Here is a 27991-nt window from a genome sequence, read left to right on the forward strand (position 1 = left end):
CGAGGCTGGTAGAAAGTCTCTCCCCATCCACTACAATTCAGCCATCCCTGACCAGTCAACTACAGGGCTGAATTCAGGGACTTTTTGGTGGTGCAATTACCAGCTAGCTTCAGGGTAGTCTGGTAAACTCTGATCTGGGGAGGAAATAAAACTATTAGAGATCCAGACGCTTTTCTCCCTTGAGAAACAACCTGAGGCACCACGACAGAGTCTTCTGCTTCTTCCTCAGCTACCCGCAGGTCAGTGGATTATTTGGGGTACCTTGGGGAAAAGGCTGGTGGTTTGGCCCTTTAAGGAGGACAAGATTAGAAAGATAAGACAAACACACACTTGGGGGTATTTGCAGCAGAAATCTTTCCAGAAGTTTTTAGGAGGTTATGTGATTTCACAAGTACTTTTAATCCCTCTGAGCCTCAATGTTTTTTGTTTTTTGTTTTTTTTTTTTTTACTATAAATGGGGGAATAGTAATGCATATTAATAAACTAAAGCAGAAAGGAAGTAAGATGTCACTCTTGTTATTGTATCTAAAGGTCGAGCGTGTTGGTTCATTGATTCTTTACTATCTCTCCACATAGGGGAGTTTAAGACTAGGATACCTCTGACAGGTAGACCAGACTACCCAGAGGGGTCCATAGAAGACCTGGTTTTTATAGTCTACCTTCTAAAAATTGGTGCAGTGCCCTTCGGAGATTTTATTAACCATTCCACGTCTCCTCCACCACCACCAGCAAAGAAAGATCTTTTGATTTGATGATGAGAAGACGTTGGTCAGCCTCCAGTTAGTTTCTGAAGCTAGACACCTTAACTGTTCTCACCTCCTTTCTCTTCCTCACTTTCTGAATCTGGCAATGTTGATTACCCTTCCTTCTTGAAATTTCCTTCTCTCTTGGTTGGGCAAGACACAGTACTATTCTTGTCCTCATTCCAACTCCTTGACCACTCTTAGCTGACTCCCGTTCTTTCGCTAAATATGGTAGTACAAGGAGAATGACAATTCAAGTATCCAGAGTGGGCAGAAGTATCAGAGAAGGTTTGGTACACTTGAATATAATATGAGCACACAAGCAAGGAGCTGATGTAGATAAAGAGATTCTAGGAAAGACGTGAAAGTGTGGAAGCTAGTTCTGGAATCTTAAAGTGATGTGATTGAGCGTGCAGGTATAAACAAGGAGATATCAGCTGAGACCGAAGAAAAATATTACCCTTTCCAGAGGCATCCGAGTTTTAAAAGAGGAAGCGTAGACAAAATAAATACACATACTGGGGCGCCTGGGTGGCGCAGTCGGTTAAGTGTCCGACTTCAGCCAGGTCACGATCTCGCAGTCTGTGAGTTCGAGCCCCGCGTCGGGCTCTGGGCTGATGGCTCAGAGCCTGGAGCCTGTTTCCGATTCTGTGTCTCCCTCTCTCTCTGCCCCTCCCCCGTTCATGCTCTGTCTCTCTCTGTCCCAAAAATAAATAAACGTTGAAAAAAAAAATAAATAAATACACATACTTAAAAAGTAATCTCTAACTGAGGCACCTGGGTGGCTCAGTTGATTGAGTGTCTGACTCTTGAGTTTGGTTCAGGTCATGATCCCAGGGTCATGGAATCCAGCCCTGTATGGGGTTCTGTACTCAGTGTGGAGCCTGCTTAAGATTCCCTCTCTCTCTTTCTCTCCCTCTCTCTCTCTGCCACTCTCCCCGACTCTCCCTCTAAAAAATGAAAAAAATAATCTCTAATGGAAGGAGAAATTTGGGGGCTGAGAATTTTCCTAACGCCTCTCAAATTGTACTGCAGTACGCCTAACAATAACATTTAAAAAAAATGTTTATTTATTTATTTTGAGAGAGAGAGAGAGAGAGAGAGAGTAGGGCAGGGGCAGAGAGAGAGAGAGAGAGAGAGAATCCCAAACAGGCTCTGTGTTATCAGCACAGAGCGCAGGGCTCAATCTCACAAAACATGAGATCACAACCTGAGCTGAAATAAAAAGTCAGTCACTCAGGGACACCTCGGTGGCTTAGTCAGTTAAATGTCTGACTTCAGCTCAGGTCATGATCTCACAGTCTATGAGTTTGAGCCCTGCACCGGGCTCTGTGCTGATGGCTCATGCTGACAGCTCAGAGCCTGGAGCCTGCTTCCGATTCTGTGTCTCCCTATCTCTCTGCCCCTCTCCTGCTTGTGCTCTGTCTCTCTCTGTCAAAAGTAAACATGAAAAAAAAAGTAAAGAAAAAAAGTCAGATGCTTAACCGACTGAGCCACCCAGGCACCCCACCAGTGATATTTTCCACCACACACCTGTCACGTTGACTGTAGCTCTTGAGTTGGTTTCAATTTTATTGGAATTCAAAAGGTGATGATGTCATTGAAATGCGAGGATATTTACTAGGGAAGTCTTAGCTTTTCAGTGGGCAGCTAATAGAATTCTAGACTTCGTATGGAATGGAAAGATGACCTAAGTTTCCTGTCATCATTTGTGAGATGAGAAACTGACCCAAGGAGCTGACATGGCTTCTTCAAGATCACAGAATTAGACTGTGGTATTGACTGAGGCTCAAATTCAGGTCCTTGGCTCACAAGTCCTAGCCTCCAACCCCATCCTCTGTGGTCTGCTGAATCCTGTGCAGGTTCTGCTGAAGAACCACAGGGAGTAGTGATGGCAAACGGTGGATACCACCCCTGGCCCACCGAGTCACCATACTCTTTAGTTCACTAAGAACCAGTGAGGAAAGTGGGCTTACTGTATCATTTATGTCTTCACAACTTGCAAAGCACTTCACAGATATTATTCCATTTGGTCCTCGGGAAGGCAGTTAATCCTTCTTACTCGGAAGGGAAAACTATATTGATTTATTTATGTCACATTTATTGGATAACTATTATGTGTCGGTTCCAATATCAGATCAGCACCAGGAAGTTGAACAAGCATCTTTGTCTCCAAGGGACCCACAATCTATTTTAGGAGGCAAAAGTGAATAGATAGTGAATAGATACGATACAATGTGGTATTACAACTGAGGCATCAGCAAAATACTAGGGGAGCCTGGAGGAGGCTGATATTTCTTGGTGGGGTTGGACAATTTGTCATTAAGGAGGTGACATTTGACCTGGACAGTGAATTAAGAGGAGTTTGGAGGTTAAGCGCATCCATGCACATGAGGTATTATATGCAAATGCTTGCAGGTGTTTCAATAAATCCAGGATGTGTTTTGGGAAAGGTAAGCACCTGCATGAAGTTGAAGTGCAGTGTTTTAAGTGAGCAGAAACAGAGGGATGTTTGGGAGAGGTATGGAAACCTTGTAAACGGAGGACCACAGGAGTTTCAAGCCAACTGCTTTTTAGGAATATAACAGCATCAGCCTGGAAGCTGGCTTAGACCTGTTTGGAGGTTTCTGCAGTGGCCGAGGGTGAGTGAAGGGAATTACGACAGCCTAAACCCGGACTATGGACAAGGGTTGTAGGAGAGAGTGGCAGATTCTAGTGCTGCTATGGCCAACGTGATAGGACTTGGAGACTCTGAATATGGGAAGGGACAAGAGAGAGGAGGCTGGGATGACTCAGGTTTCTAGTCTGGGCGGCTGTGTGGAGATGATTACTTTAGCTGAGATCTTTGACACGGGGGTCAAGTGTGTTGGAGAGAAGACAGTGGGTTTCATTTGGGATATGTTGGATTTGAGGTGCCTGGGAGATACAAAGGAAGCAGTTAGGACTTTGGGAATTAGACCTTAAGCTTAAAAGAAAAAAAAAACAACAAAGAGAAGAGAAAAGATTTTTGCTTCAATAAGAAACCTAACAATCAGTTATCAGGGGCTGGAGGGTTGAGGAAATAGGGAGAGCTTGGTAAAGGGTTATAAGTTTTCATATATAAGATGAAGAAGTTCCAAGGATCTAAAATAAAACACACGGACTGTATTTGATAACACTGTATTATATAATTGAAATTTGCCAAGAAAGTAGAACTTAAATGTTCTCACACACAATAAAAGGATAAGTGTGTGAGATGGTGGATGTGTTCATCAACAAGATGGGTGGTGGGGCACCTGGATGGCTCAGTTGGTTAAGCATCCGACTTTGGCTCAGGTCATGATCTCATGGTCCGTGGGTTCGAGCGCCGCTTTAGGCTCTGCGTTAATAGCGCAGAGCCTGGAGCCTGCTTTGGATTCTGTGTCTGCCTCTCTCTCTGCCCCTCCCCTGCTCACGCTGTCTCTCTCTCTCAGAAATAAACATTGAAAAATTAAAAAAATAAAAAGATGGGTGGCCGGGGCAGGGGGGGGGGCAGTCTTTTCTCAAGGTGCACGAATATGAAATCAGAGTGATATGTTCTTTAAAAATCTTAAAATTTAGTCACTTACACTTCAATAAAGCTGATATTTAAAAAAAGAAATCCAACAGAGTGAAAAGTTTGAGTTTACTTTCAGGATTACATGTGACAAGTGCGCTGATTTTATTTCTGGATTTGCAAAGAAAACTCACAGGTGTTTGTCACAGTCAAAAGCAGCAATGTAATTTAAATATGATCCCAGACAAAAAATAATTTGTGAAGGTAACCCGTTGGAATTGTAGACTTTTCCAGAGTTGAAAGTTACAGTCAAGCGGCAGAGTAATGATCTCTAAAGTCTTAGAAATAACCTCAGCAAGGTCAGTTTTATGATGCAGGTACCTGCTTTTGTGAGGCTACAGGGGAAGACAAAATATTTCCTCCTTATTTTGCCGAGATTTCTTTGACTAACTTGTAGAAACTTTCACAGTTTGGAGACTCAAAATTTACATATGGGACTGAATAGGGCAGAATAAGAGTTTTGTTAACAACAGAGTTTATGAAGCGTGTAAGTTTTTGCACCTACAGAAGACAGTTGGGCTCAGAAGTCTGTGAATGATTCCTGGGTGATGGTCATCGTCACAGGAGTAGGTGAGTTCCTCTCCGGAAGACGATGAAGACTGGGGGGAAGAAGAACCCCCCAGAACAGGCCCCCAGGGGTGCCAGAGTCTCTGCTCTGGGTGTAGTGTTGGGTCTCACGATCACCAAAGACCACAGTGAAGACCCAACCAATGACTTCCCCAAGTCCAAGTGGGCTTTCCTCTGCGCTGGAGTTTAATTGAAGTTCCCTTGTGATGCAGGCAGACGTCATTGCAATTGTATATCATTATTCTGATGATGCTTTGACTCCGGGAATTCTGGTCCTGTTAGGGTCACATGCCAACCCCGATCCCCTCACTTCCTTCTCTAACATTTCTTCTCGATGTTTTCTGAGTTCCAGCTGTGCACCACACCAAGCTACTTCACAGCAATTCCGAGGGGCGTGTATAGTTTTCATTCCTATTTTATAAAAGAGGAAATTGAAGCTTAGAGGAGCTGCGTATCCTGCCCAGGGCCACACAGTTCCCATCTGGTGGAACCAAGATTCAATCCACATAGCCTGGATCTGACTCCAGAGCCCATGCCCCAGGGCCTGGCCACATACTGGCCTCTTGTGTCCCCAGCACTGTGTCTGTGGCCTCGGCGTGAGGCTGAGACATATGATTTCCTCACTCTAGTGTAGGGTCTGTGTGTGTGGCTGCCTTTTATCTGCTGTCATAGCCTGTGGAGGGAGAGGAACTAGATTTGTTCATTCTTTCCCTCCTCACGGTCCTCTGTTGAATGGTTGAGGATATGAGGACTTCAGGTTAAGGAGGGGGAAGAGCCTGGGGTAAAATCGTTGTGGTCTGTTCTCATTAAGAGACAGGTGTGTCTTACCTTAAAATCAGTAGGAGCTCAGGGTCGCCTGGGTGGCTCAGTCGGTTAAGCATCCGACTCTTGGTTTCAGCTCAGGTCATGATCTTGTGGTTCGGGAGTTCAAGCCCCAAGTCGAGCTCTGTGCTGACAGCACAGAGCCTGCTTGGGATTCTTAATCTTTCTCTGTCTCTCTGCCCCTCCCAGTCGCTCTCTCTCAAAATAAATAAATAAACTTTAAAAAATTTTTTAAAAAATCAGTTAAGCTCTGGCCTTGACCAAACACTGTAAGAGTAGATATGGATGTGGGGCAGTATTACCTTTCTTTAAAACATTTTATCATTAGGTGCTTTTTTTTTAATGTTTATTCATTTTTGAGAGAGAGAGAGTGTGAGCAGATGAGGGGCAGAGAGAGAGGGAGGGACAGAAAATCCAAAGTGGGCTCTACCCTGACATCAGAGAGCCCTACTTGGGGCTTGAACCCATGAACCACAAGATCATGACCTGAGCCTAAGTTGAACACTTAACCAATTGAGCCACCCAGGCGCCCCTGTCACGAAATGCTTCTGCATGTGAATTCAACAAACATTTATTGAGTACTTTAACTGTGTGAGGCACAGTGCTAGGTACTAGGTGAGGCAGAGACGAGTAAGCACCCACCTCTGACTTCAAGGACCTTGCGGTCTAGTGTTGCGGACAGACTTCGGATGTTAATTATAAGCCAAGTCAGAATCAAAATGATAAACACGGAGTTGTAATTAGAATATGGAGACTGGCTTGGAGGAAAGAAGGGGCCATTGGATAAGGGGCTGGCAGAATGAGTAGGAATTAAAGAGGGAGGAAGGACCAGCAGGTGATACGGGCAGGAGTGTCCTAGGAAAGTATTTGGGACTGTCAGAGATCCAGGTTGTTCAGGCCAGCCAAAGCATGGGGGCTCAGACCAAACCCCCGAAACGGTCTTTGCCAGAAGCCAATTGAGTGAGTGCTAATTCCTGAAGGATCAGTTTGCTGAAACCAAATTTGCTGAATTTATCGGATTATCAATTTACTGAACATTGTTTTATTTTTTTAATATAATTTGTTGTCAAATTGGCTCACATACCGTGTGTAAGATGTACTCTTGGTTGTGGGGGTAGACTCCCATGGTTCGTCGCTTACCTACAACACCCAGTGCTCATCCCAACAAGTGCCCTCCTCAGTGCCCATCACCCGTTTTCCCTCTCCCCCATCCCCTATCCACCCTCAGTTTGTTCTCCGTATTTAAGAGTCTCTTATGGTTTGCCTCCCTCCCTCTCTGTTTGTAACTATTTTTCCCCTCCCCACGGTCTTCTGTTCAGTTTCTCAAGTTCCACATATGAGTGAAAACATATGGTATCTGTCTTTCTCTGCCTGACTTATTTCACTCAGCATAATACCTTCCAGTTCCATCCACGTTGCTACAGATGGCATGATTTCATTCTTTCTCATTGCCAGGTAGTATTCCATTATATATATAAACCACATCTTCTTTATCCATTCATCAGTTCTGAACATTGTTTTAAATATGCATTTTGAATATACTCAATGATTACAAATATATTAATTTTGAACATAACTAACGAATATGTTCTTTGTAGCAGTATCTTAGGTATTTCTATTCAAATTCTTTTTTAAAAAAAAGTTTTTTTTTTAACGTTTATTTATTTTTGAGATAGAGAGAGACAGAGCATGAACGGGGGAGGGGCAGAGAGAGAGGGAGACACAGAATCGGAAACAGGCTCCAGGCTCTGAGCCATCAGCCCAGAGCCCGACGCGAGGCTCGAACTCACGGACCGTGAGATCGTGACCTGAGCCGAAGTCGGACACTTAACCGACTGAGCCACCCAGGAGCCCCTCAAATTCTTAAAGGTAGGGATTTAATCTTATGGCTGTGTTTTTATAAATATTCTCATGAATATTTTCCCCTGGTATATCCAATGTGTATATTTTTATTGTGAACATAACAACTGCAACAATTCATATGAGTAATTTTCACTTTATAGTACTAGCCTCTTGAGTTTTTATAGCCAAATTTTATTTTGCCAATGCATTGGTATTTTTATTTTATTTTATTTTAATTAGAAAGCTTCCATTTAATTTTTTAAAAATACGTATGGGTATTCTTATATCTCTTTCTTCAATTTCACTGAAATTCAACAAACATGAACTTATCAAAAATTGAAGAAACTCATTTCTATCGTTTTTACAGTTCGTAACAATTTTTATTGGATGGGAGAAATTTATCATACTTGCAAATTTCACAGATGATTTGGTGGATTGTTTTTCACTATGTGAAACCAGCCTTACCCCCGTCTGTCTCCTGTCTCATCCAGATGGTTAGGCAAGAGGAAGAGAGAGACTAGAGATCAGGAAGGAGAAAAGAGAGGCGCAAACAAAAAAGAAAAAGTGGTGTGTAAGGGCCCAAAATCTGGTCCTGGCTCCTTTCTACCTCTTTAGACAGCTTGCATGTATTCGGTACAAATTTTGTAAACGTATTTTAGTAAGAGAATGCATTTGATAAGTTGGTCATCAGATTGAATTTATTTTTTCAGCAGAACTGTCTTAGCAGCCATGTTTGGAGCTCAGGGACTAGGCCGAGCATCAGACGGAATTGCCCACAGCCGACGGCAGCTGAAGGCATTGCTTCATCAGAGATGAATTTTGGAAAGATGAGGTTAAATGAGCCATTACTCAATGAGGACGTTAGGCCCCTCCACATAGTGTGAAGGGTCATTATAAACTTTTTCCCCCCAGTAATGTGGAACAGAAATATAGGTCATCATAAATTGTTTTTTTTTTCTTCTACAACGTGGGACAGAAATATCTGAGGGAAATTTTGAGGGCCCTCCCTTTATTTACACAGATATGTGCATATTATGAATTATGGACACATGGGGAGTGTAGAATTATCTGGATCTAATACGTATCAGAATAAAAGATGAAATTCAGTATTTCCTTAGGAGTTAACTTCATACAGTCCTTTGAGAACAAGGACTATTTTTTTTTTTTTTGATGTTTGTTCATTTTTGGGAGAGAAAGGCAGTGTGAGGAGGAGAGGGGCAGAAAGAGAGGGAGACACAGAATCCGAAGCAGGCTCCAGGCTCTGAGCCATCAGCACAGAGCCCGATGCAGGGCTTGAACTCGTGACCCGCGAGATCATAACCTGAGCTGAAGTCGAACACTTAACCCACTGAGCCACCCAGGTGTCCCAGAGAACGAGGACTATTTTTAATGTAAATTTAAGATACATTGTTTTTCCCAAAGAGAACAGGAGCGGTGGAGAGAAAAGTGTCCCTCATGATTTTGCTTAAAACAAGTCTTTAAATAGTCTGATTAAATAATGAAAGTACATTTGTCACATAAATTTTTACTTTTCTTTGTATATCTATATGTATATCTATAGTTATATGTATCTCTCCATAAACCATTCTTTCAAAACTGCAAATTGCTTGATGGTTTATTGTCTTTGTTGACAGTTGTCATGAGGAACTCTCAATACTACACAGATCTGGCTCCTTTTCTCTGTCTCATCATTTGCCTGCCTTTTGGTTTTATTTTGTTTTACATTTGTTCCCTCTTCTCCAACTCCTCTGCCATTTCCTTGGTCAGACCATCTTGTGGCTCACGTGGCCAGTTGCAATAGTCTTCCTTAACTACCCTGTTTCCTCTCTCTGTTTACTTCAGTCTGTCGTGTACACATCTGCCATACTGCTCTTTTCAGAGCATGGTAACGAGTCACTCCTTAGCTTCAAAGTAAACAAAGGGTAAACAAAACCCAGAACAAAAAACGATTCTTTATTCCCTAAAGAGTAGCATCTATAAATTCCTAAACCTGACGCTTACGTCCCATTCAGACACATGTATAAGCTGCCCCTTCTTAGCAACCCCCTCTCCTCTCCTCTGAGCAAAGTACTTCCACAGAGACTAACACTCACTGTCTTGTGCTGTGACACTGTATTCATGTCCTCTCTTCCACTCTAGGCCTTAATTTTCTTGAAGATGTGGACCCCACAGCATTTATCCTGGTGCATTATGACAAGTAGGAATTCAATGACTATTTATTTTTGTTTATTTGTTTTTTGAAAGAGAGAGAGAGAGAGAGTGACCAGGGGAGAGGGGCAGAGAGAGAAAGAGAGAGAGAGAGAGAGAGAGAGAGAGGGAGAGAGAGAATTCCAAGCAGACTCCACACTCAGCATGGAGCCCAACTCAGGGCTCCATCCCATAATGCTGGAATCATGATCTGAGCCGAAATCAGAAGTTTGCTGCTCAACAGATTGAACCACCCAAGTGTCCCTCAATGACTGTTTATCAAATTGAGTTCTTTTGGCAGAAAACTGTGGGAGAAGCATCAGGTCATGCACCCCAGTGCTCCTCTAAATGGGACCCATCATAGAAAAAAGAAAATGGCAGCCTGGCCCTTACTTAGGCTGTGGAAAGTCTCTGATCCAACTCTGTTCCAAATGACCTTGGTCACTGCTCTATTTGCTACTGTTCTTGGTGAGTAATAGAGAGGTATGTTCAGATTGGCAACAGATATTCAAGATCATCCACTCATTCACTCTTAAGACTAACAGATGATTCAACTTTGAGCAGAAAGCCACATTCAGCAACAAGGGATTTATTTGATCAGAAACTTAGAATTTGAAGGTTAAGAGGATTTGGAGTTATTTGGGATTTAAGGGTACTTTGTGTTATCCACAAAGGAAGCAGTTTTCTAGACACTTCCTCCTACCATTTCTCCTCCAGGGATTTCCAAAACCATCTGTCTCCCAAGCATGACTTGAAACAAATCTATAGGATCTATCAGCCTGACTGAGCAATTTTCACTGCTTCTGGGTCTATCTAGAATAGAGAGGGGAATGAAGTATAGACTTCTACTCGGGCTCCGGAAATGTAAATGAATCCTCTTATTTAATTCTTGCAAGGTCAGCAGGATTAAGACTTATGTTTCAAGGGCTCCATGCTTTTCCTTCATATCATTCAAAATCCAGCATGCACAAAAAAATGCAAATTAAAAATGTTGTTCTTATCCATCTCCCAGCCACCGGGGTTTCCCTTTCCCGAGGCAACCAATCTGACACAACGTTTTTATCATTACCATCATCATTATCCTTTACCAGCAAATGCGTGTTACTCATCACTCACTGGATTCCTTGAACAATGAGCATAATAGGAGTTGTAATTTTTCTTGATTAGAGGGGAAAAGAATGGTTCTTCCTCTAAAAATCATACTACTGAAATATTGAGATGCTGTGTTTCAAGGCATTAACTTCCGCCATTCTTCGTCATTTTGGTGCCCAGGTAGTTGTGGTCCCCCACCGAATTTATACTTTGCTTCCCCAATAAATGTGTTGAACCAGACTTCCTTCATCTCTGGGACTATCCTGAAATACACCTGCCGTCCTGGCTACAGTAAGGATCCTTATAAAAGTCAGGATGTTACCTGCCGATACAGGTCATGGAACTACGATGAGTTCTGTGTCAGTAAGTATGAACATTTATTTTTCTTATTTGCGCTTTTCCCCTCTTTGCAAAATTGTCTCAGGAATTAAGTTTTCTGACTGCAAGTGATAATATTTGGTTACTAAGAAACCATCCAGTTGTCAGTTACTGATTCCAATGTACACATGTGTGCTACCTTTTGAAAAACATAAATAAAAAAACCAAAGAAAACAAAAATTACAAAGTACCTAGTTGCAGTGAAAAATAAGTTTATCCTTTACAACGTAGTTCCGTAAACACTTCTTTCCAAAGTGAACTGCAAGTTCAATTTTACTATTTTGAAAACCATATTCATTCTTTACAAAGATGCCTGGGCGGCTCAGTGGGTTAAGCTTCCGACTCGATTTCGGCTCAGGCTATAATCTCACCATTTATGGAATTGAGCCCCAAATTGGGCTCTGCACCGACAGCACGGAACCTGTTTGGGATTCTCTCTCTCTCCCTTTCTCTCTGCCCCTCCGTTGCTTGCATGCACTCTGTCATCTCAAAATAAACATGTAAACTTAAAACAAAAAGTTTTGTGGCTAGAGAGTGGTTTCCAAAGAAACTTCACCCAAACTATTTGCTGTGTTTGGAAGAAGATTCTGTGATTCACTTGTGATTGAAAATATATTCCGTAACATTTTTCCAATAGTAAGGGTATACAGTCTACGCTTTTTATTGTACCTTTTGTAACTCATGACATGCATTTTCGACTGGCGTAAATACAAAGTATATGCCACAAATATAGAATGGACCATAGCTCCCTAATCAGTGTCTATCCTGGGTCGTAGACTCCATTACCACAGTGATTTAGTAGAGTCCTTTTCTTTAGTGGTGAAATGTACCAGAAAAATATGGGATCACGTTTTGTATTCATTTATCCTCCAAAGTAAACATTTAGTGATTCAGGATCAGAAATAAGTTTGAATTTCAGCTTCTGGGTCTTTCTGGAAGCATAGGCCAGAGCTAATCAATCAGTCTTCTTTTCTAATGCCTTATCTGTGAATACTTGGAATCACTAATTATCATTTACATTTTTTTTTTTTTTTTGTCAGAGAAAAGATGCAGACATCCTGGAGAATTACAAAACGGGCAAGTGATAGTTAAGACAGATATCTTGTTTGGATCACGCATAGAATTCGTCTGCTCAACAGGGTGAGTGCGAAGCAATCTAGAAACAATTCTTTTAAATTAATTTTTTAAACAGTAGCTGATGTGTTCATATAGTTCAAAAGTAAAAGTGATATAAGACCGTATACGCTGAGGACTGTCACTTCTACTCTCTCACCCTCCACCCATTCCTTTGTGTCCTTAAACAGGGATCCACTTTTTTTGCTTTCTTATGTATCTTTCTGGTGTTTATCTTTAAAAATACAAGTTAAGAAATTAGTATACGTTTTTATCGCACCTTTCCAATAACGAACATAACTTTGAATCTTTCTTTCTATCTCTTTCTTTCTTTCTTTCTTTCTTTCTTTCTTTCTTTCTTTCTTTCTCTGAGAGAGAGTGCAGGTGGGGGAGAGGGGCAGAGGGAGAGAGAGAATCCCAAGCGGGCTCCAAGTTCAGCATGGAGTCCAACACCAGGCTTGATCCCACAACCCTGGGATCATGACCTCAGCTGAAATCAAGGGTTGGGTGTTCAACTGACTGAGCTATCCAGGCACCCCTGAGTCTTGCCTTGTTTTCTACTCATCAGTGTATACAGGACATAGTTTCATGTTTGTGCCTAGAAGTTTCTTATTGATTTGCCTTTACAACATCAAAGAATGTTATCGTATGATGCATCACGGATTAACAATCTCTTTGATGGATCCATAGATATTTCCAATTTTTGCTATTCTGAACAGTGTTCGGATGCATTACTTGGCACATATATAAATTTTTACAGATGTAGTTATATCTATAGGGTCAATTTCCAGAGTGGGATTTCTGGGTCAAAAAGTACACATATTTGAAAATTTTAAAGATACTGCAAAATTGCTCTCCTTAGAGGTTACAGTGTTTTGCAGGGTATGTAAATGCCTTTCTCTTCAAAAACTTTCTGTATTGTCAATCTTTGGAAACCTTGTAAACTTTTTGAAAATTTTGCAATTTAAGAGGTAAAACTGGAAGCTCACCATAGTTTCAACATATATTTCTCTTATTATGAGTGAGGTTGAGCATATTTTTATGTGTTCGAGAGACATTTGTATTTATTTGTGGACTATTTGCCATATTCCTTTGCTTATTTTTTCAATTAATTTGTTGAAATTTTTATTCTTAATTTCTAGGGTAGATATGTACATACATAAACCTATACACACACACACACACACACACACACACACACACACACACACAAGATATATACACATGAACCTATGCATATTAGGGTTTAGACCTTTTTTCTGATATGAACTGCAGACTTTCCCCCCAAGTATATAATTTTTCTTTTGACTTGGTATTGATACATTTTTTTTTTCTTCTCAAGGAAAAACTGTACTTCGGCTTCAAGTTTATCGATTTCTCTTTTTAAAATGGCTTCTGGGGGTGCCTAAGCGGCTCAGTCAGTTAAGTGTTGGATTCTTAATTTTGGCTCAAGTCATTATCTCATTCTCATGAGTGTGTTCTATGCTGGGCTTGGAGTCTGCTTAGGATTCTGTCTCTCCCTCTGCCCCTCCCCTGCATGCGCACTCTCTCTCTCTTCATTTCAAATGAATAAGTGAAAAAATAAAATAAAATAAAATAAAATAAAATAAAATAAAATAACTTCTAGATTTTAGGTCTTCATTTAAAAGCCCTTCTCCAATACAAGATTTTAAACGATTTGCCTAGATTTCTTCTACTGCTTGTACGTTTTCATATTTTTTGATGCTTAAAGCTTTGATCCATTTGGAGTCAATATACAATATATAGCATGAGGTGCCTATTTTAGGCAATGCTTTTCCATATGACTGGAACCTGTTACCCCAAAAGTCCATCTTCAATTTACAAATTTGAGAGTGCTTTTTGGTACTGTAATACATTCTCATATGTGTCTTGTATATATCGTGTATGTATCTATATGTGTTTCTACTCAAAGCCATTGTGTTGCCTGTATATTCATATACATATTTCACAGTGACCTACTTATCAAGACTTTATAATGTGTTTTAATAGCCAATATGGGTAGTCCTGCCTCCTTGCCTTTAAAAAAATTTTTCCTGACAATACTTGTTTTCTACATAAAGTTTTAAGTTAAGCATCTTTTATTTTATTTTTAAAAAGTATACTTATTTTGAAAGACAGGGAGAGAGAGAGAGAGAGAGAGAGAGAAAGAGAGAGAATGAGAGGGGGAGGGGCAGAGACAGCGAGGGCAGAGGGCCCAAAGCAAGCTCTGTGCGAAGAGCACAGAGCCCTACGCGTGGCTCAAACTCAGGAACTGTGAGATCATGACCTGAGCCAAAGTTGGATGCTTAACTGACTAAGCCACCCAGGCATCCCTAAATTTAGGCATATTTTAGATTCAGTGCTGGGGGGTTGGGGGAGAGGGGAAAGTCGGTGATGGGCACTGAGGAGGGCACTTGTTGGGATGAATACCAGGTGTTGTATGGAAGCCAATTTGACAATAAATTATATTAAAATGCAAAAAATAAAAATAAAAAAAATCAGTGCTGGATTAGTGTTTAACTTCATTTTTGAAGAATAGACTTTTTTTTTTCTTTTTTTAATGTTGAGTCTCCCTGGACAAGAACAGGTTCTTATAGGGGATGCAAAACTTCTCCTCTCCCCTCTCAGGGTCTCTGAATGGGCCTGAGAATTAGGCTGATATAAAACAGATTAACAGGAGAAAAGCATACACATTTTATTTTTAGACATACATGGGAGCCTACACAGGAAAACTGAAGACCCAAGAAGTGATTAGGCTTAAGCGTTTATATGCTAGGTTGAATAAAAAGTAACAATTGTAGAAAAGTAACAAAATACATGGGGAGGCTTACAGGAAGATTAAGGGTTATTTCCGCAAGGTCTGTCTGTATAGATTTCTCCTGGCTTCAACTCCTCATCTCTGGTGAAAAGATTGGTTTTTTCCTCGCGGTATAGGGAGAGCATCTTCTACATGAAGAGTTTTATCTCCTGCTTTCAGAAAGAAAAGAAGTCCAAGTGCCCTTCCTACGTCTGCCATTTCAAGTTCTTTTAGCTCAAAATAATCTTTAGTAATTTTACTCTTTGTTGTCTTGGAATAATAGGTCACTTAGTTCAACATTTTGTGCCGCGAGCTGTTATTTTAAAATGTAGATTATTATTTTACTTCTGTAATACTTGCTTGATATGCATTTCAAAATAGCTATTTTGTTTTGTGTTGTGTTCCTTCGTCAGGTTCTCCGACTGAGTATGTGTTGATTCTCCTTTGCTTGCTATCTGTGCTTAACGTTTTCCTCTAATGTTGTTGCTCCCTTTAGTTTGGTCTTCTCACATTTATCCTTATTTATCCCTTATGGATCCCAAGACAGAAAGTGAGAAGATTCACAACGCAAGTGCTGTCGGAACACTAAAGTGTTCCTATCGGAATAGCTGGAAACCACACTTTTCACTTGGTTTCCTGAGTAGTTTGGAAAATGTACATTTTTAAGAAGTTTCAAAATGAAGAAATGCTTACATCTCACTGTCTCTTATCTTATTAAAAGATTAGTTTTTCTTTAAGTCATTATTAAATAAATCCAACTAGGATTATTATGTATTATTATTTATTATTAAATAAAGCCAACTGGAGGTCCCATTTGCATTAATCTTCAATCAGAGTGTACATTTATTCCTTGATGATAGCACAATTTTAAGACATACTAACAGTGCTTTTTCTTTCTGTTACCATAATATACAGAGGGCAGTAAGACAAACTGAAGAAAGCTTAGAACTTGTCAAGAGCTATAAAAATGGGGATCGTGAACAGAGAGCTAATGGTGTATTGGAGAGGGTAAGCACCTGTAAATCAGAGGGAGGCTGCCTGTCCAAGGACAGGAAAGTTTGGGGCCAGTAACCTGGCTGGTACCGACATCTACAAAACACTTCAGAACACACTCGAATGAGCCTTTTAGCCTACATTGTCCCGTTTGAGCTCGGGATAAACCCCATGCCTGACAGATAGTTGCTGCCCGCCAACAGATTCCAGGATAAAAGAATGAATGAACGAACACACACATCTCACTGCGGTGATAAGTTTTACTGAACGGAGTGCTCGGTGGGAAGTGCTGTTTAGAAAATATTGTTTCTTCACTGTTTAATATTGCGTAACCAGTTAACGTATTTAGACCCCTTTGTCCAGCTTCATTTAGAGTCAGAGGAATTTCATTACAATCTTTGGCCCTCTCTTATTCAGATACGTTTTAGTTGGCTCAGCCACTAGTCATTGTGAGATCCAAGATAGAGGAGTTGATTGGAGTCATCCTCTCCCACAATGTATAAGTAAGTAAAGACTTTTTCTGACTTGACCACAAACCTACATCAACCATGTTCAGTACTAAAACTCCCGTGTATCTTTGCTGCGTCTTCTACCCGCCATTAAAAGCTGCATCATGAAGTTTAGATTTGCAAGGATACCTTCCCTGATGATTTCTTTCTCTTCATTCACTCATCCCAGTCGCCAAGTGCGATCCTCCTCCAGCCATCAGTAATGGGAAGCACAGTGGTGGAGATGAAGATTTCTATACATATGGCTCCTCTGTCACCTACAGCTGTGACCCCAACTTCTCGCTCTTAGGCAAAGCCTCCATTTCTTGCACAGTAAAAAATAAAAAAACAGGCGTCTGGAGCCCAAGTCCTCCTACTTGTAAAAGTAAGTCACGGTGCCTGGGGGGGGGGGGCTCAGTTGGGTAAGCATCTGACCCTTGACAGTGGCTCAGGTTGTGATCTCGGGGTCATGAGATCGAGCCCCTCTCCTTCACATCGAACCCCACACGGAGCCTCTCATCAGCCTCCGCCCTGAGCATGGAGCCTGGTTGGGGTTCTCTCTCTCCCTCTCTCTCTGCCCCATTCGAGCTCATGGGTACTCTCTCTCTCTCTCTCAAAATAATTAAAAAACTTAAAAAACAAAAAGCTAAGTCACAATGATGCATTGTGACTTGGAAGGTGAATTTGGCTTGGAAGGTGAATTTGTTGGGGGAAATGGGATGATGACAAGACTAATTATTGCCATGATGTATGCATGTATTCTCTCAACTGGTACTTATGCATGATGTACCGCTGTGCAGTGACAAACAGCACCAATATCTCATTGGCTTTGCAAAGTAAAGGTTGGTTTTCATTCACACTCAGTCTGCTGAGTGTCTAGGAGACTCCAGGGCAGCTGGAGTCTAGGTGGAAATTTAGCAACAAACTTAGCAGCTTTGATCTTGTGGTATTTCCACATCAACATGAGCTTTCAAAATCTGTTCAGTGGGTGAAGAGAGAGAAGTAAATCATGCCCTGGCTTTTAAAAAGAGCCTTGGGGGGCGCCTGGGTGGCTCAGTTGGTTAAGTGTCTGAGTCTTGATTTCAACTCAGGTCATGATCTCATGGTCCGAGAGTTCGAGCCCCACGTCGGGCTCTGTGCTGACAGCTCGGAGCCTGCTTCAGATTCTGTGTCTTCCTCTCTCTCTGCCCCTCTCCTGCTTGCTCTCTGTCTCTCTCTCCCCAAAATAATAAATAAACGTTTAAAAAATGTTCTCTATGGGTCCGCTTGACATATAGTGTTATTAGGCTTTTGTGTTATAGTTGACACAGGATTAACAACAACAGTAATATCTTCATTGCCATTTCTCTCTTATGACCCACTTGTCTCTTCTTGTGATTCTTTAGAAGTCACTTGTCCTAAGCCAGAGATTCAAAATGGAAAAATCATCTTGGGATTTGGACCCCACTATACTTATAAAGACTCCATGGTGTTTGACTGCAATAGAGGTTTTATTCTCAAAGGAAGCAGTTTAATCCACTGTGAAGAAGATAACAACTGGGACCCTCCTCCTCCCACTTGTGAGCTCAGTAAGTACGGGCCATGAAAGGATTTCAATGTTTCCATCTAAATTACCCAGAAATGCTGGTGAGGGCATACCTGTATGCCTAGACCCACTTGCCCCACCGTGAAAATTTAAATTTAGATCAATGACTGTCTTTGTCTTGTAGTTATTGGGAAAAAAATGATTAGAGTCCACTGGGCAAGGTCTTCTATAATCACAAAATGCTGCCACATAGAGTTGCGCGGGTTGTGGACTCTCCAACCCTAAAGGGAGACATTAACATTGTAGATTAGTATATTTCGTTCAACAATTCTCTTGCAGTTAGTAGAAAATAGTTTTGTTCCAAAAAAAAAATCATTACATTATGATAACTGATTTGAAAGATAATAATAAAGTGTCCCGTGTGGAGGGGGGGAATGCCTTTTCCTAACTTCCACAAAAGGATTATATGGCCTAACTATGATTCTGACACTCTGCAATTATAAACTTATGTGAGTCACTGAGAATTACGTTAATACTAATAACGATAAGTTGGTGCTAGTCCGTTTTCTGGTGTGGCTGATTCATCAGCCAGGGCAAGATAGTTCCTGACTGAATGAACACACGGCATCCTTTGGTAGAACAGGCTAGTCGATGATCACGGTTGCATCCCGAGTAACGGCATCACTTCCCCCTTGTTCTTCTTCGACGAGCAGATAGTTGTCTTGGCTTACCAGACATCCCACATACCTCCTGGGAGATGTATAACTACCAGATGCCAACAAAACAGGGAGTTTATCCTATTGGAACTATGCTGAAATACAGGTGCCGTGATGGCTATAAACCTATTTCAGATGAGCCTACGACTGTGATATGTCAGGAAAACTTGACTTGGACCCCGTACATAGAGTGTAAGGGTGAGTTTCTGCTTTTTAAATCTTTTTGTATATTAAATGCCCAACCTGGGCTAGTATTTCTTTTCTTTTCTTTTCTTTTCTTTTCTTTTCTTTTCTTTTCTTTTCTTTTCTTTTCTTTTCTTTTCACCTTAAATGGAGGCAATTTTATCTTTCAAGAGAAATTGAGAATTATAATAATTCAACAGAATAGTGCAGTATTATTGTCAGGAGGGATCATGCAAGTCTTGGAGGAGCTGAGAATTATAACCTTTCCTTATCCTCATTCAAAATCAAATGGGGGGACGCCTGGGTGGCTCAGTGGGTTAAGTGTCCAACTTCGGCCCAGGTCATGATCTCACGTCGGGCTCTGGGCCGACGGCTCGGAGCCTGGAGCCCGCTTCACATCCTAGCCAACACCTGCTATTTCTTGTTCTTTTGCTACCAATCAATCTGACAGGGTTGAGGTGATATCTCACTGTGGTTAATTTCATTTCCCTGATGATTAGTGACGTTGAACAACCACTTTTCATGTGTCTGTTGGCCATCTGTATATTTTCTTTAGGAAAATGTCAATTCAGGCATTTTTAATCAGATTATTTGATTTTTCAGTGTTGAGTTTGAGAAGTTCTTTATATATTTGGGATATTAACCCCTTACTGAATGCATCGTTTACAAATATCTTCTTCTATTCAGTAGGTTGCCTTTTTGCTGTGTCGAGGGATTCCTTCACTGTGCAAAAGCCTTTTATTTTGTCATAGCACCAACAATTTATTTTTGCTTTTGCTTCCCTTGTTTGGAAGCGATAGATCCATAAAAATGTTGCCGATGCTAATGTCCAAGAGATTAATGCCCATGCTTTCTTTTAGGAGTTTTATGGTTTTGGGTCTCACATTCAGGTCGTTAGTCCATTTTGAGTTTATTTTTGTATATGGTGTAAGACAGTGGTCCAGCTTCATTCTTTCACACGTAGCTGTCTAGTCTTCTCAATACTCATTTATTGAAAATATTGTGCTTTCCCCATTGTATATTCTTGCCTCCTTTCTCACAGATTAGTTGTTTAGATAAGCATGGGTTCACTTTGGCGCCCTCTATTCTATTCTAGTGGTCTATGTGTCTATTTTTGTCCTAGTACCAGACATTTTTAATTACTACAGCTTTGTAGTATGTCTTAAGAGCTGGGGTTGTGTTACTTCCAACTTTGTTCTTCCTAAGGATTATTTTAGCTATTAGAGGTCTTTATGGTTCCATATAGATTTTAGGATTATTGGTTCTAGTCCTGTGAAAAACACTGTTGGTATTTTGACAGACACTGCATTAAATCCATAGATTGTTTTGGGTGGTATGAACATTTTAAGAATATTAATTCTTCCAATCCGCGAGCATGGCATATCTCTCCTTTTGTTTGTGTCATCTTCAATTTCTTTCAACAATGCCGTATCGTTTTCAGAGTATAGGCCTTTCACTTCCTTGGTTAAATTTATTCCTAGGCATCTTATTCTTCTTAGTACAATTGTAAATGGGACTAATTTCTTAATTTCTCTTTCTGCTACTTGGCTGTTAGTATATGGAAACTGAATAGATTTCTTTTTTTAAAGCTTTTGTTTATTTTGAAAGAGAAAGAGAGAGAGAGAGACTGAGAGCAGAGGGGGACAGAGAGAGAGAGGGAGAGGGAGAAAGAATCCCAAGCAGGCTGCACGTTGAAAGCGCAGAGCCCAATGCAGGGCTTGCACTCACAACTGTGAGATCGTGACCTGAGATGAAATGAAGAGTTGGACACTTAACCGACTGAGCCACCCAGGGCCCTGAGACACGATAGATTTCTATGTATTGATTTTGCGTCCTGCAGTTGCTCTCAATTTATTAGTGCTAACAGTTTTTTGGAGGAGCCTTTAGGATTTTCTATATATAGTATCATGTCATATGCAAATAGTGACAGTTTTACTTCTTCCTTATCAATCTGGATGCTTCTTATTTCTTCTTGTCTGATTGCTACAGCTAGGACTTCCAGTCCTATGTTGAATAAAAGTGGCAAGAGTGGGCATCTTTGTCTTGTTCTTGATCTTACAGGAAAAGATTTCAGTTTTTCGCCATGATCATTACGATGAAAAACCATGGGTTTTTCATGTGACCTTATTTTGAGATGTTTCCTTTAAACCCACTTTGTGGACACTTTTTTTTGTCACGAATGGATGTTGTGTTTTGTCAAATGCTTTTTCTACATCTTTTGAAATGATTATATGTTTTTAAACATGTTTTGCCTCTTGTTAATTTGATGTATCACATTCATTGACTTGCAAATATTGAACCACGCTCCCATCCCTGGTATCAATCTCACTGGTTTATATTGAACGGTCCTGTTAATGTATTGGTGAGTTTGGTTTGTTAATATTTTGTTGAGGATTTTTGCATCTGTGTTCATTAGGAGTATGGCCTGCAATTTTCTTTCTTAGTGGTGTTTGTTTCTGATTTTGGTATCAAGGTAATGCTGTCACTATAGAATACATTTGGAAGTTTTCCTTCTGCTATTTCTGGAATAGTTTGAGAAGAATGGATGGTAACTCTTCTTTAAATATTTGGTAGAATTCACCTGGGAATAGTGAGGCCATGTGGCCCTGGACTTTTTTTGTTGGAAGTTCAAAAACCTACTTTAAAATCATATTTATTTTACTCACTAGAGTCGTATTGATTTAATGCTTTAATAAAGGATATTTTTTAACCATTTAAAAAGCAGAAGTGAGGGACACCTGGGTGGCTCAGCCAGTTAAGCATCCGACTCTTGATTTCAGCTCGGGTCATGATCTCATGGTTTGTGAGATCCAGCCCCACGGTCAGCATGGAGCCTGCTTGGGGTTCTCTCTCCCTGTCTCTCGCTCTGCCGCTCCCTCACTCATTTTCTCTGTCTCTCAAGATAAATAAGTAAACTTAAAAGAAGAAACTATTAAAAATAATAAAAAGCAGACGTGAAATGGTATTTATTCCAATTATCAGACAATCTGATTCAGTGTGGAATTGCACTCATGACTTAAATACTTAAAAGTATTTTTTACAGTATTACCTAAATATGAATATTATAATTTAGAAAACATATCAATCTTGGACATTTTTATTGTAATTCATAAATAAATGAGTGGTGAGAGTATTTGAGTATGCCCAAAAGTATCCCCATTGTAATGCTAGTCAACCTCCTGATGTGAAGAATAGGACACTTTAATTTGCTCTGATATTTTCTTTACCTCAAACTATATCAAGTTCTACCTTAAAGTAGTTCTACTAATGAATAAGAAATTATATCTTTATATCAGCTCTTATTGCGTTAAAATTAAAGACCTTAATAGCTCTTTCTCTTAAATTTGGCATCAAAAAAGAAAACTAGTGGCCATATGCAAGAATTTAAATGTCTTTCTGTGCATTAGTTGTCAGGTGGCTATACACTTTTTTTTTTTAATTTTTTTAACGTTTATTTATTTTTGAGACAGAGAGAGACAGAGCATGAACAGGGGAGGGGCAGAGAGAGAGGGAGACACAGAGTCTGAAACGGGCTCCAAGCTCTGAGCTGTCAGCACAGAGCCCGACGCAGGGCTCGAACTCACGGACCACGAGATCATGACCTGAGCCGAAGTCGGACGCTTAACCGACTGAGCCACCCAGGCGCCCCTGGCTATAAACTTTTAAGGGCAGTTTTCCTCCTGTTACTGAGGCAGCGTAAGTTATTAGCGGGGTTAGTAATGCTGTGACCCTAGTGAAAACACAAAGCGATGGGTGTCATTTGTCATTGCTTTTGAATACTTCTGAAAATTTACATTTTCATAGAGGTTTCATCCCACTTCTCGTTTTGGAGGCTCCTAATGAAATTATTTAGTTGGAGGGAAATGACTGGGTTGGAGTCCTTTAGCAATCAGGGGCAGGGAGAGCAGATCCAAGTGTCTCTGGTACCCTCCTCTGTTTCTCCAATTTCTCTTCAGTGGTGACATCTTCGGAAGGTGGAGATGAGCTTATTATCCGTAGGAACTCCATTGAAGTGATTTTACTAACCTTTAGTCTCACTTTTAATTTTTTAGAGGTATGTTGCCCAACACCAGAGCTGAAGAATGGCAAAATCAATGAACAGAGATCTAGTTCTGTCAATAGCTGTGATTTTTTCAATGGAGACGCAGTTTTATATACGTGTCACCAGAAATACCAGTTTGAAGCTAGATGTCAAGGAGATGGCACCTGGTATCCCAAGACACCAACATGTGATGAGAGTAAGAGCTTTTGGATTTGTGTTATTTTAGATGTTTCTTTGTATCAAAGCGATGGAGATTATTAAGGGAAGGTTTGAAACCCTAGTCCAACTTTCCTTCCCCCCCCCATTGTTTATTCCCATCCTCTTGACCTTGCTTCTTTGTTTTGCTTTGCTTCGCTTTGCTTTTCTGAATCAGGAAATCGGCCCCATGTAATAGATCAGCTGGACTTTTCAATTATTGCCTTGTTTCTCTTGGTATTTTTGTCTTTTCTTGACTTCTTTCTGATCCATATGCCTTAATCTGCAGTTCAATACCCACTCAAACCTGTTTGAAACCATCTGTCTAAATTTGCTTCCTTTCTTCCTCAAACTTCCTCCTTTCCTTTTGTGTTCATCCATTTAGCTTGCACACACATACCCCAAATATACACCTATGAACCAGGCTCGGGTTTCCTCTGTTCTGTCAATTGGTTATCATGGATACCTCCCACATAGCCATAAGCGCGAGCTAAAGAGGCACTTGGGCAATGGTGGATGGGCACAGGTAGGATCCAGGCAGCCTCTTTGTGCCAGATGTTGTGCCATCGGGTCCTGCTCATGCTCAATCCCAGATGACGACTTCCACTTTATAAACGAACGGTTTGCTCCCTGCCTGGCCTTGTAACTTGTTGGTTCTGAGAGACCAAGCTCATGAAGAGTGATTTTGGCACATGCTCACTTCATGACCCAATGTCAGGCACGGTTCCTATCAGGACCAAATAAAATGCCAAGAGTTGTCTCTAACAGCACATAATTCTCTGCAGCAGTGCATGGCCTTGCTTCAGGATCTCAAGGGTCTATGCTGTGATCATGCCATTGACATTTGCATGTTTTCCGACTAGAGCCACCTTCAGTATACGAGGCTCTGCAGGGTCCTAAGGTCCAAGCAACAGGACGATTTCACTGACAGTGAACTAGCTGCCGAGCCGTATCCCAACATGGGCTGCACACAAACCCAGCTATGTTTTATGTCATCTAGCTCATGGGCTGGAATCGTATTCCCACGTATGGAAGATCCTGCCTCTGGAAACAGGAAAGTTCTATTATATGTTGTGCATCTTTTTTTCCTTGGTGTGGTGTGCCATTTATAATAGTTCGACTTTAGTTTGGAGGGATAGCCTAACAAGCCGTGTACCCTGGACCTCTAAATATTGCATTGATCTGGCAAACCCTTGAATCTTTACCTTCTATATGCTGGAGCACCATTACGAAGGATGGAAAAGCCCAGTCTTTCCCTTCACCTCCTGTCTCCCTTGTGTGTCCCTTTTACTACTCATGCAGAACACTCACAGCATTTCTGGTGACCAAACGTGTGGTTTTTTTTTTTCTGACACAAAGAATTCTCCACAACACCATCTGGATGCCCTGTAATTTACTCAGTTCCAACAGTATGGACCTGGAGATTGTATCACATGCTACACCTTAAAGACTCAGTCTCACAAAACTTCCCCGCCCCTCCTGACTTCAGATCTCAAATGTGGGTAGTGGGTCCCCAGGTTACCACCAAAATCTGTCCAACTTGGCTACAAACTGGAGGTTCCCATGACTTCCTTCTTGAGTTCCATTCATTTGCCAGAGTGGCTCACAGAACTCAGGGAAACACTTTTGTATTAACCAGTTTATTAAAGGATCTGACAAAGGATACAATGAACAGCCAAATTAAGGGATATATAGGGTGAAGTCTGGAAGGATCCCAAGCACAGGAGCCTCAGTCCCTGTGAATTGCGATCCATCACCTTCCCAGGATGCGGATGCGTTCACCCCCCTGGCAGGTCTCCAAACCATGCACTCCTAAGATTTTATGGAGGCTTACCCTCTGTAGCATGATCAATTATTGACACTGCTTCCCCCTTCTTTGGAGAGGAGAGTGGGGCTGAAAAATTCCATGCTTTATTCATGGCTTGGTCTTTCTGGTGACCGGTTCCCATCCAGGAGCCACTGAAAGTTGCCTCAGTAGAACAAAAGATGTTCTTAGGGTTCTCAGCACTTAGCAATTTACAAGCGTTTAGGGGTCTGCACCAGGAACTGGGACAGGTATCTATCTGTCTCTCTCTCTCTCTCTCTCTCTCTCTTATCTATTTACCTATCTATCTATCTACACATTAGCTTCTTCTTGCCCATACAGTAGAATTAACATGATGCCATTGATATACTGGATCAATGTGGATGTGCAGATAGTTGTAGTATCTTCAGATGCTATTATGACAGGGGTAAGTGACTAATCATACCCAGGTCTAAAACTACAAATGTGTGATTTGATCTTTCCATGTGTATGCAAACTGTTTCTGACCCCTTCTTTCCGATTAGGATGAAAAGAAGGCATTAGCTAAACCAGTGACCCCATTTACCTGAGGATAACTAAATTTACTTTAGCAAAGATACCCCATGTGAAATGAGACTAAAATGTTCAGTTTTCAATACTTTACTGTAATTTCCCAGAATCCTAGTTTTCCTGGTAGACAGATCGGGGAAATAAACGGCGATATGATGGGAATGTAGCTTTTGTTCTTCAAGAGTGGCACCAGTTTTCCCATTCCACTTTCCCCTTGGCATATGATGTATTTTTTAATATAGTATCTCACCTTCCTGGGGAAGACAATGGGGAGAATCAATGGCTTCTATTTGACTTCTTGGATATGACTAGTCTTACCCCATAGACCAAGAACTCAATATGGAGTTTGGACCTAGCATTGGTTTTGTTTATTCCCCTTATACTTTTGAAGATATTGGATATGACTGTCAAATGGTCTAATGAGGGGGCCATGGTGGTTCCTCACCCTGAGACTTACAAGGGGGCAGCCCAGGTCTTGGGTTTGACACTTGATCCCATGGGCAGAGAAGATCACAGGACAGAAGGAAGCCTCCTACAAACCACGCAGATTCTGGGGTGAGCTATATTTTACATTCTACAAGCTCATACTCTGTCACTTTTGTCTCTCACCATCGAGGCTGTGATTTCCCTCCTACCATTGACCATGGACAGTATGAACGACATCAAGCATTCGGTATATTCAGTCGTACGGAGGCGATATATAAATGTGACAAAGGATACACTCTGGTTGGTGAAGCTCGGCTCTCTTGCAGTTCTTCAGGCTGGTCTCCTGCAGCCCCTCAATGTAAAGGTAACTCCTGCCCCCTTTCCAGTCAGGTGAGTGGAAATGTCACAAAAGCACCGAGAGTACAGCTTCTTCCTGCCAGGGGCAGCACAGAAACATTTGATGTGGTTGACTCGAAATCATTACTGTGTTCCGGATGCAAACATTGCAAAGGGGCTACATTCACATCAACCTCCCCAGGCTTTCTCCCAGTCATAAATCTCAGTCCGATTCCCACTTTCAAGAAATATTCTGAAATTTTTCCTAGTAAAATGGGACTAATAACAGTCCTCCTTTCACAGAGCTGAGAGAATCACATAAAGTGCTTAGCTCGAGTCTGATATGTGGTCAGTGTGCAACAAAAATGCTAACGAATATTATTGCTACCGAATAAAAGATAAAGCAATTAACAGCACCCACGATAGTTTAATCTTATAATCCTAGCCTGTTGTCGTGTCCTTTTTCTTATACTTATGGATTCCTTGAAACCATGTTTCCTTTGTAGCTGTCTGTATGAAACCAGAAATAGCCCACGGAAAGCTGTCCGTGGATAAGACTGAATACATTCAAGCTGAAAATATCAGCATCCAGTGTGACGCTGGCTATGAGTTGGTCGGTCCGCAAAGTATCACTTGCTCAGAGAGCAGAACCTGGGACCTCGAGGTGCCCAAGTGTGAGTGGGTAAGTGGCACAGTTCAAGGAAAGTTCTAGTCCTATCAAACCCTAAAAATGGTGCCTCTCCACAAGCGCTGTCCCAGCCAGCAATGGTGAGATCTGACTTGTCAGGATTCACTCCTGAGTCCCTCCAAGGAGCTCTCTTTTATCTTGAAGCACTGTGGTCCCTTAGGAGTGACAAGTTTTCCTCTCTCACTGGAGATAGGAAAACCTGAGCCCCTTAGGGAGAAGAGGGTGTCGGATGCCCGCAACACTGAGACCCAATTTGACTTTTTCTAGACTATCTAATATTCTGTGTTCCATTTCTGGATGGTCTCAGAAACAGCCTCTGTGTTCACAGGGGCCCCTTGTGAAGCTGTCTGAGAACCTGTCCCTATTCATCTAGAGAGGACTAAGTTGGGGCCCGAGGTGTTTTCTGTTTTTCCTGCTCACCCGCAAGTTCTGGGCTTCGCCTTGACCCTGAGCCCTTAGTCTTGTCATTGTCAGGAGGACACTGACAACCCCACTCCATACCTACATCTCTTTTAGGTGATTCCTGAAGGCTGTGGACACGTGCTCGCAGGCAGAAAGGTCATGCAGTGTCTCCCCAACCCAGAAGATGTGAAAATGGCCCTGGAGGTGTATAAATTGTCTTTGGAAATTGAACTGCTGGAAATACAGAGAGACAAAGAAAGGGATCCTGCTATGGACTCACCACCGTAATTTCTCCCAAGAGAGGGAGAAACACGTGCTGCCTTCAATACAACACTGGTCGCTTCAGCTTACCCACTCTCCTGCCCCCTTTGTCCCATCATTCATGGTAATAAATGTCTAGAAAGGACAATTTGTTCACGTTTAGTCTTTGAGACTGTACAATTATCGATCACCTCATAGCTCATGTTTTTGCTTTTCTGGACACAAAGTGCCCATTTTTGTTTTCAAGTAAAAAAAAAAATTACACATC

At 41.3% G+C, this 27991-nt stretch overlaps 1 protein-coding gene and 1 long non-coding RNA gene across 3 annotated transcripts; one reads left to right on the forward strand and one right to left on the reverse strand.

Annotated features, from left to right (window-relative positions):
• Window positions 1-27868, forward strand: C4BPA (complement component 4 binding protein alpha). 2 transcript variants are annotated; one of them, XM_047076751.1, is made up of 12 exons: window positions 1-239; window positions 10037-10203; window positions 11008-11190; window positions 12246-12345; window positions 16526-16611; window positions 16787-16981; window positions 17982-18164; window positions 18835-19035; window positions 23073-23258; window positions 26227-26400; window positions 26879-27054; window positions 27577-27868. In XM_047076751.1, the coding sequence occupies exons 2-12, from the start codon at window positions 10062-10064 to the stop codon at window positions 27748-27750; spliced, it is 1800 nt and encodes a 599-aa protein (XP_046932707.1). In that variant the 5' UTR covers window positions 1-239; window positions 10037-10061; the 3' UTR covers window positions 27751-27868. The 2 variants fall into 2 exon arrangements, with proteins under 2 accessions (XP_046932707.1, XP_046932708.1); XM_047076752.1 differs by lacking the exon at window positions 1-239 and adding an exon at window positions 7545-7575.
• LOC124510069 (uncharacterized) lies at window positions 4370-16527 on the reverse strand. Its single transcript, XR_006961589.1, has 2 exons — window positions 15150-16527; window positions 4370-5295 (listed from the first exon to the last, which is right to left on the reverse strand). It is a non-coding gene; the product is annotated as an uncharacterized LOC124510069 (long non-coding RNA).
• Window positions 27869-27991: the final 123 nt, after the last annotated feature.

Source organism: Lynx rufus, unplaced genomic scaffold, assembly GCF_022079265.1.
Source record: "Lynx rufus isolate CCGP_SWC_20201006 ecotype Redwood Valley unplaced genomic scaffold, mLynRuf1.p SCAF_15, whole genome shotgun sequence".
Lineage (NCBI taxonomy): Eukaryota > Metazoa > Chordata > Mammalia > Carnivora > Felidae > Lynx > Lynx rufus.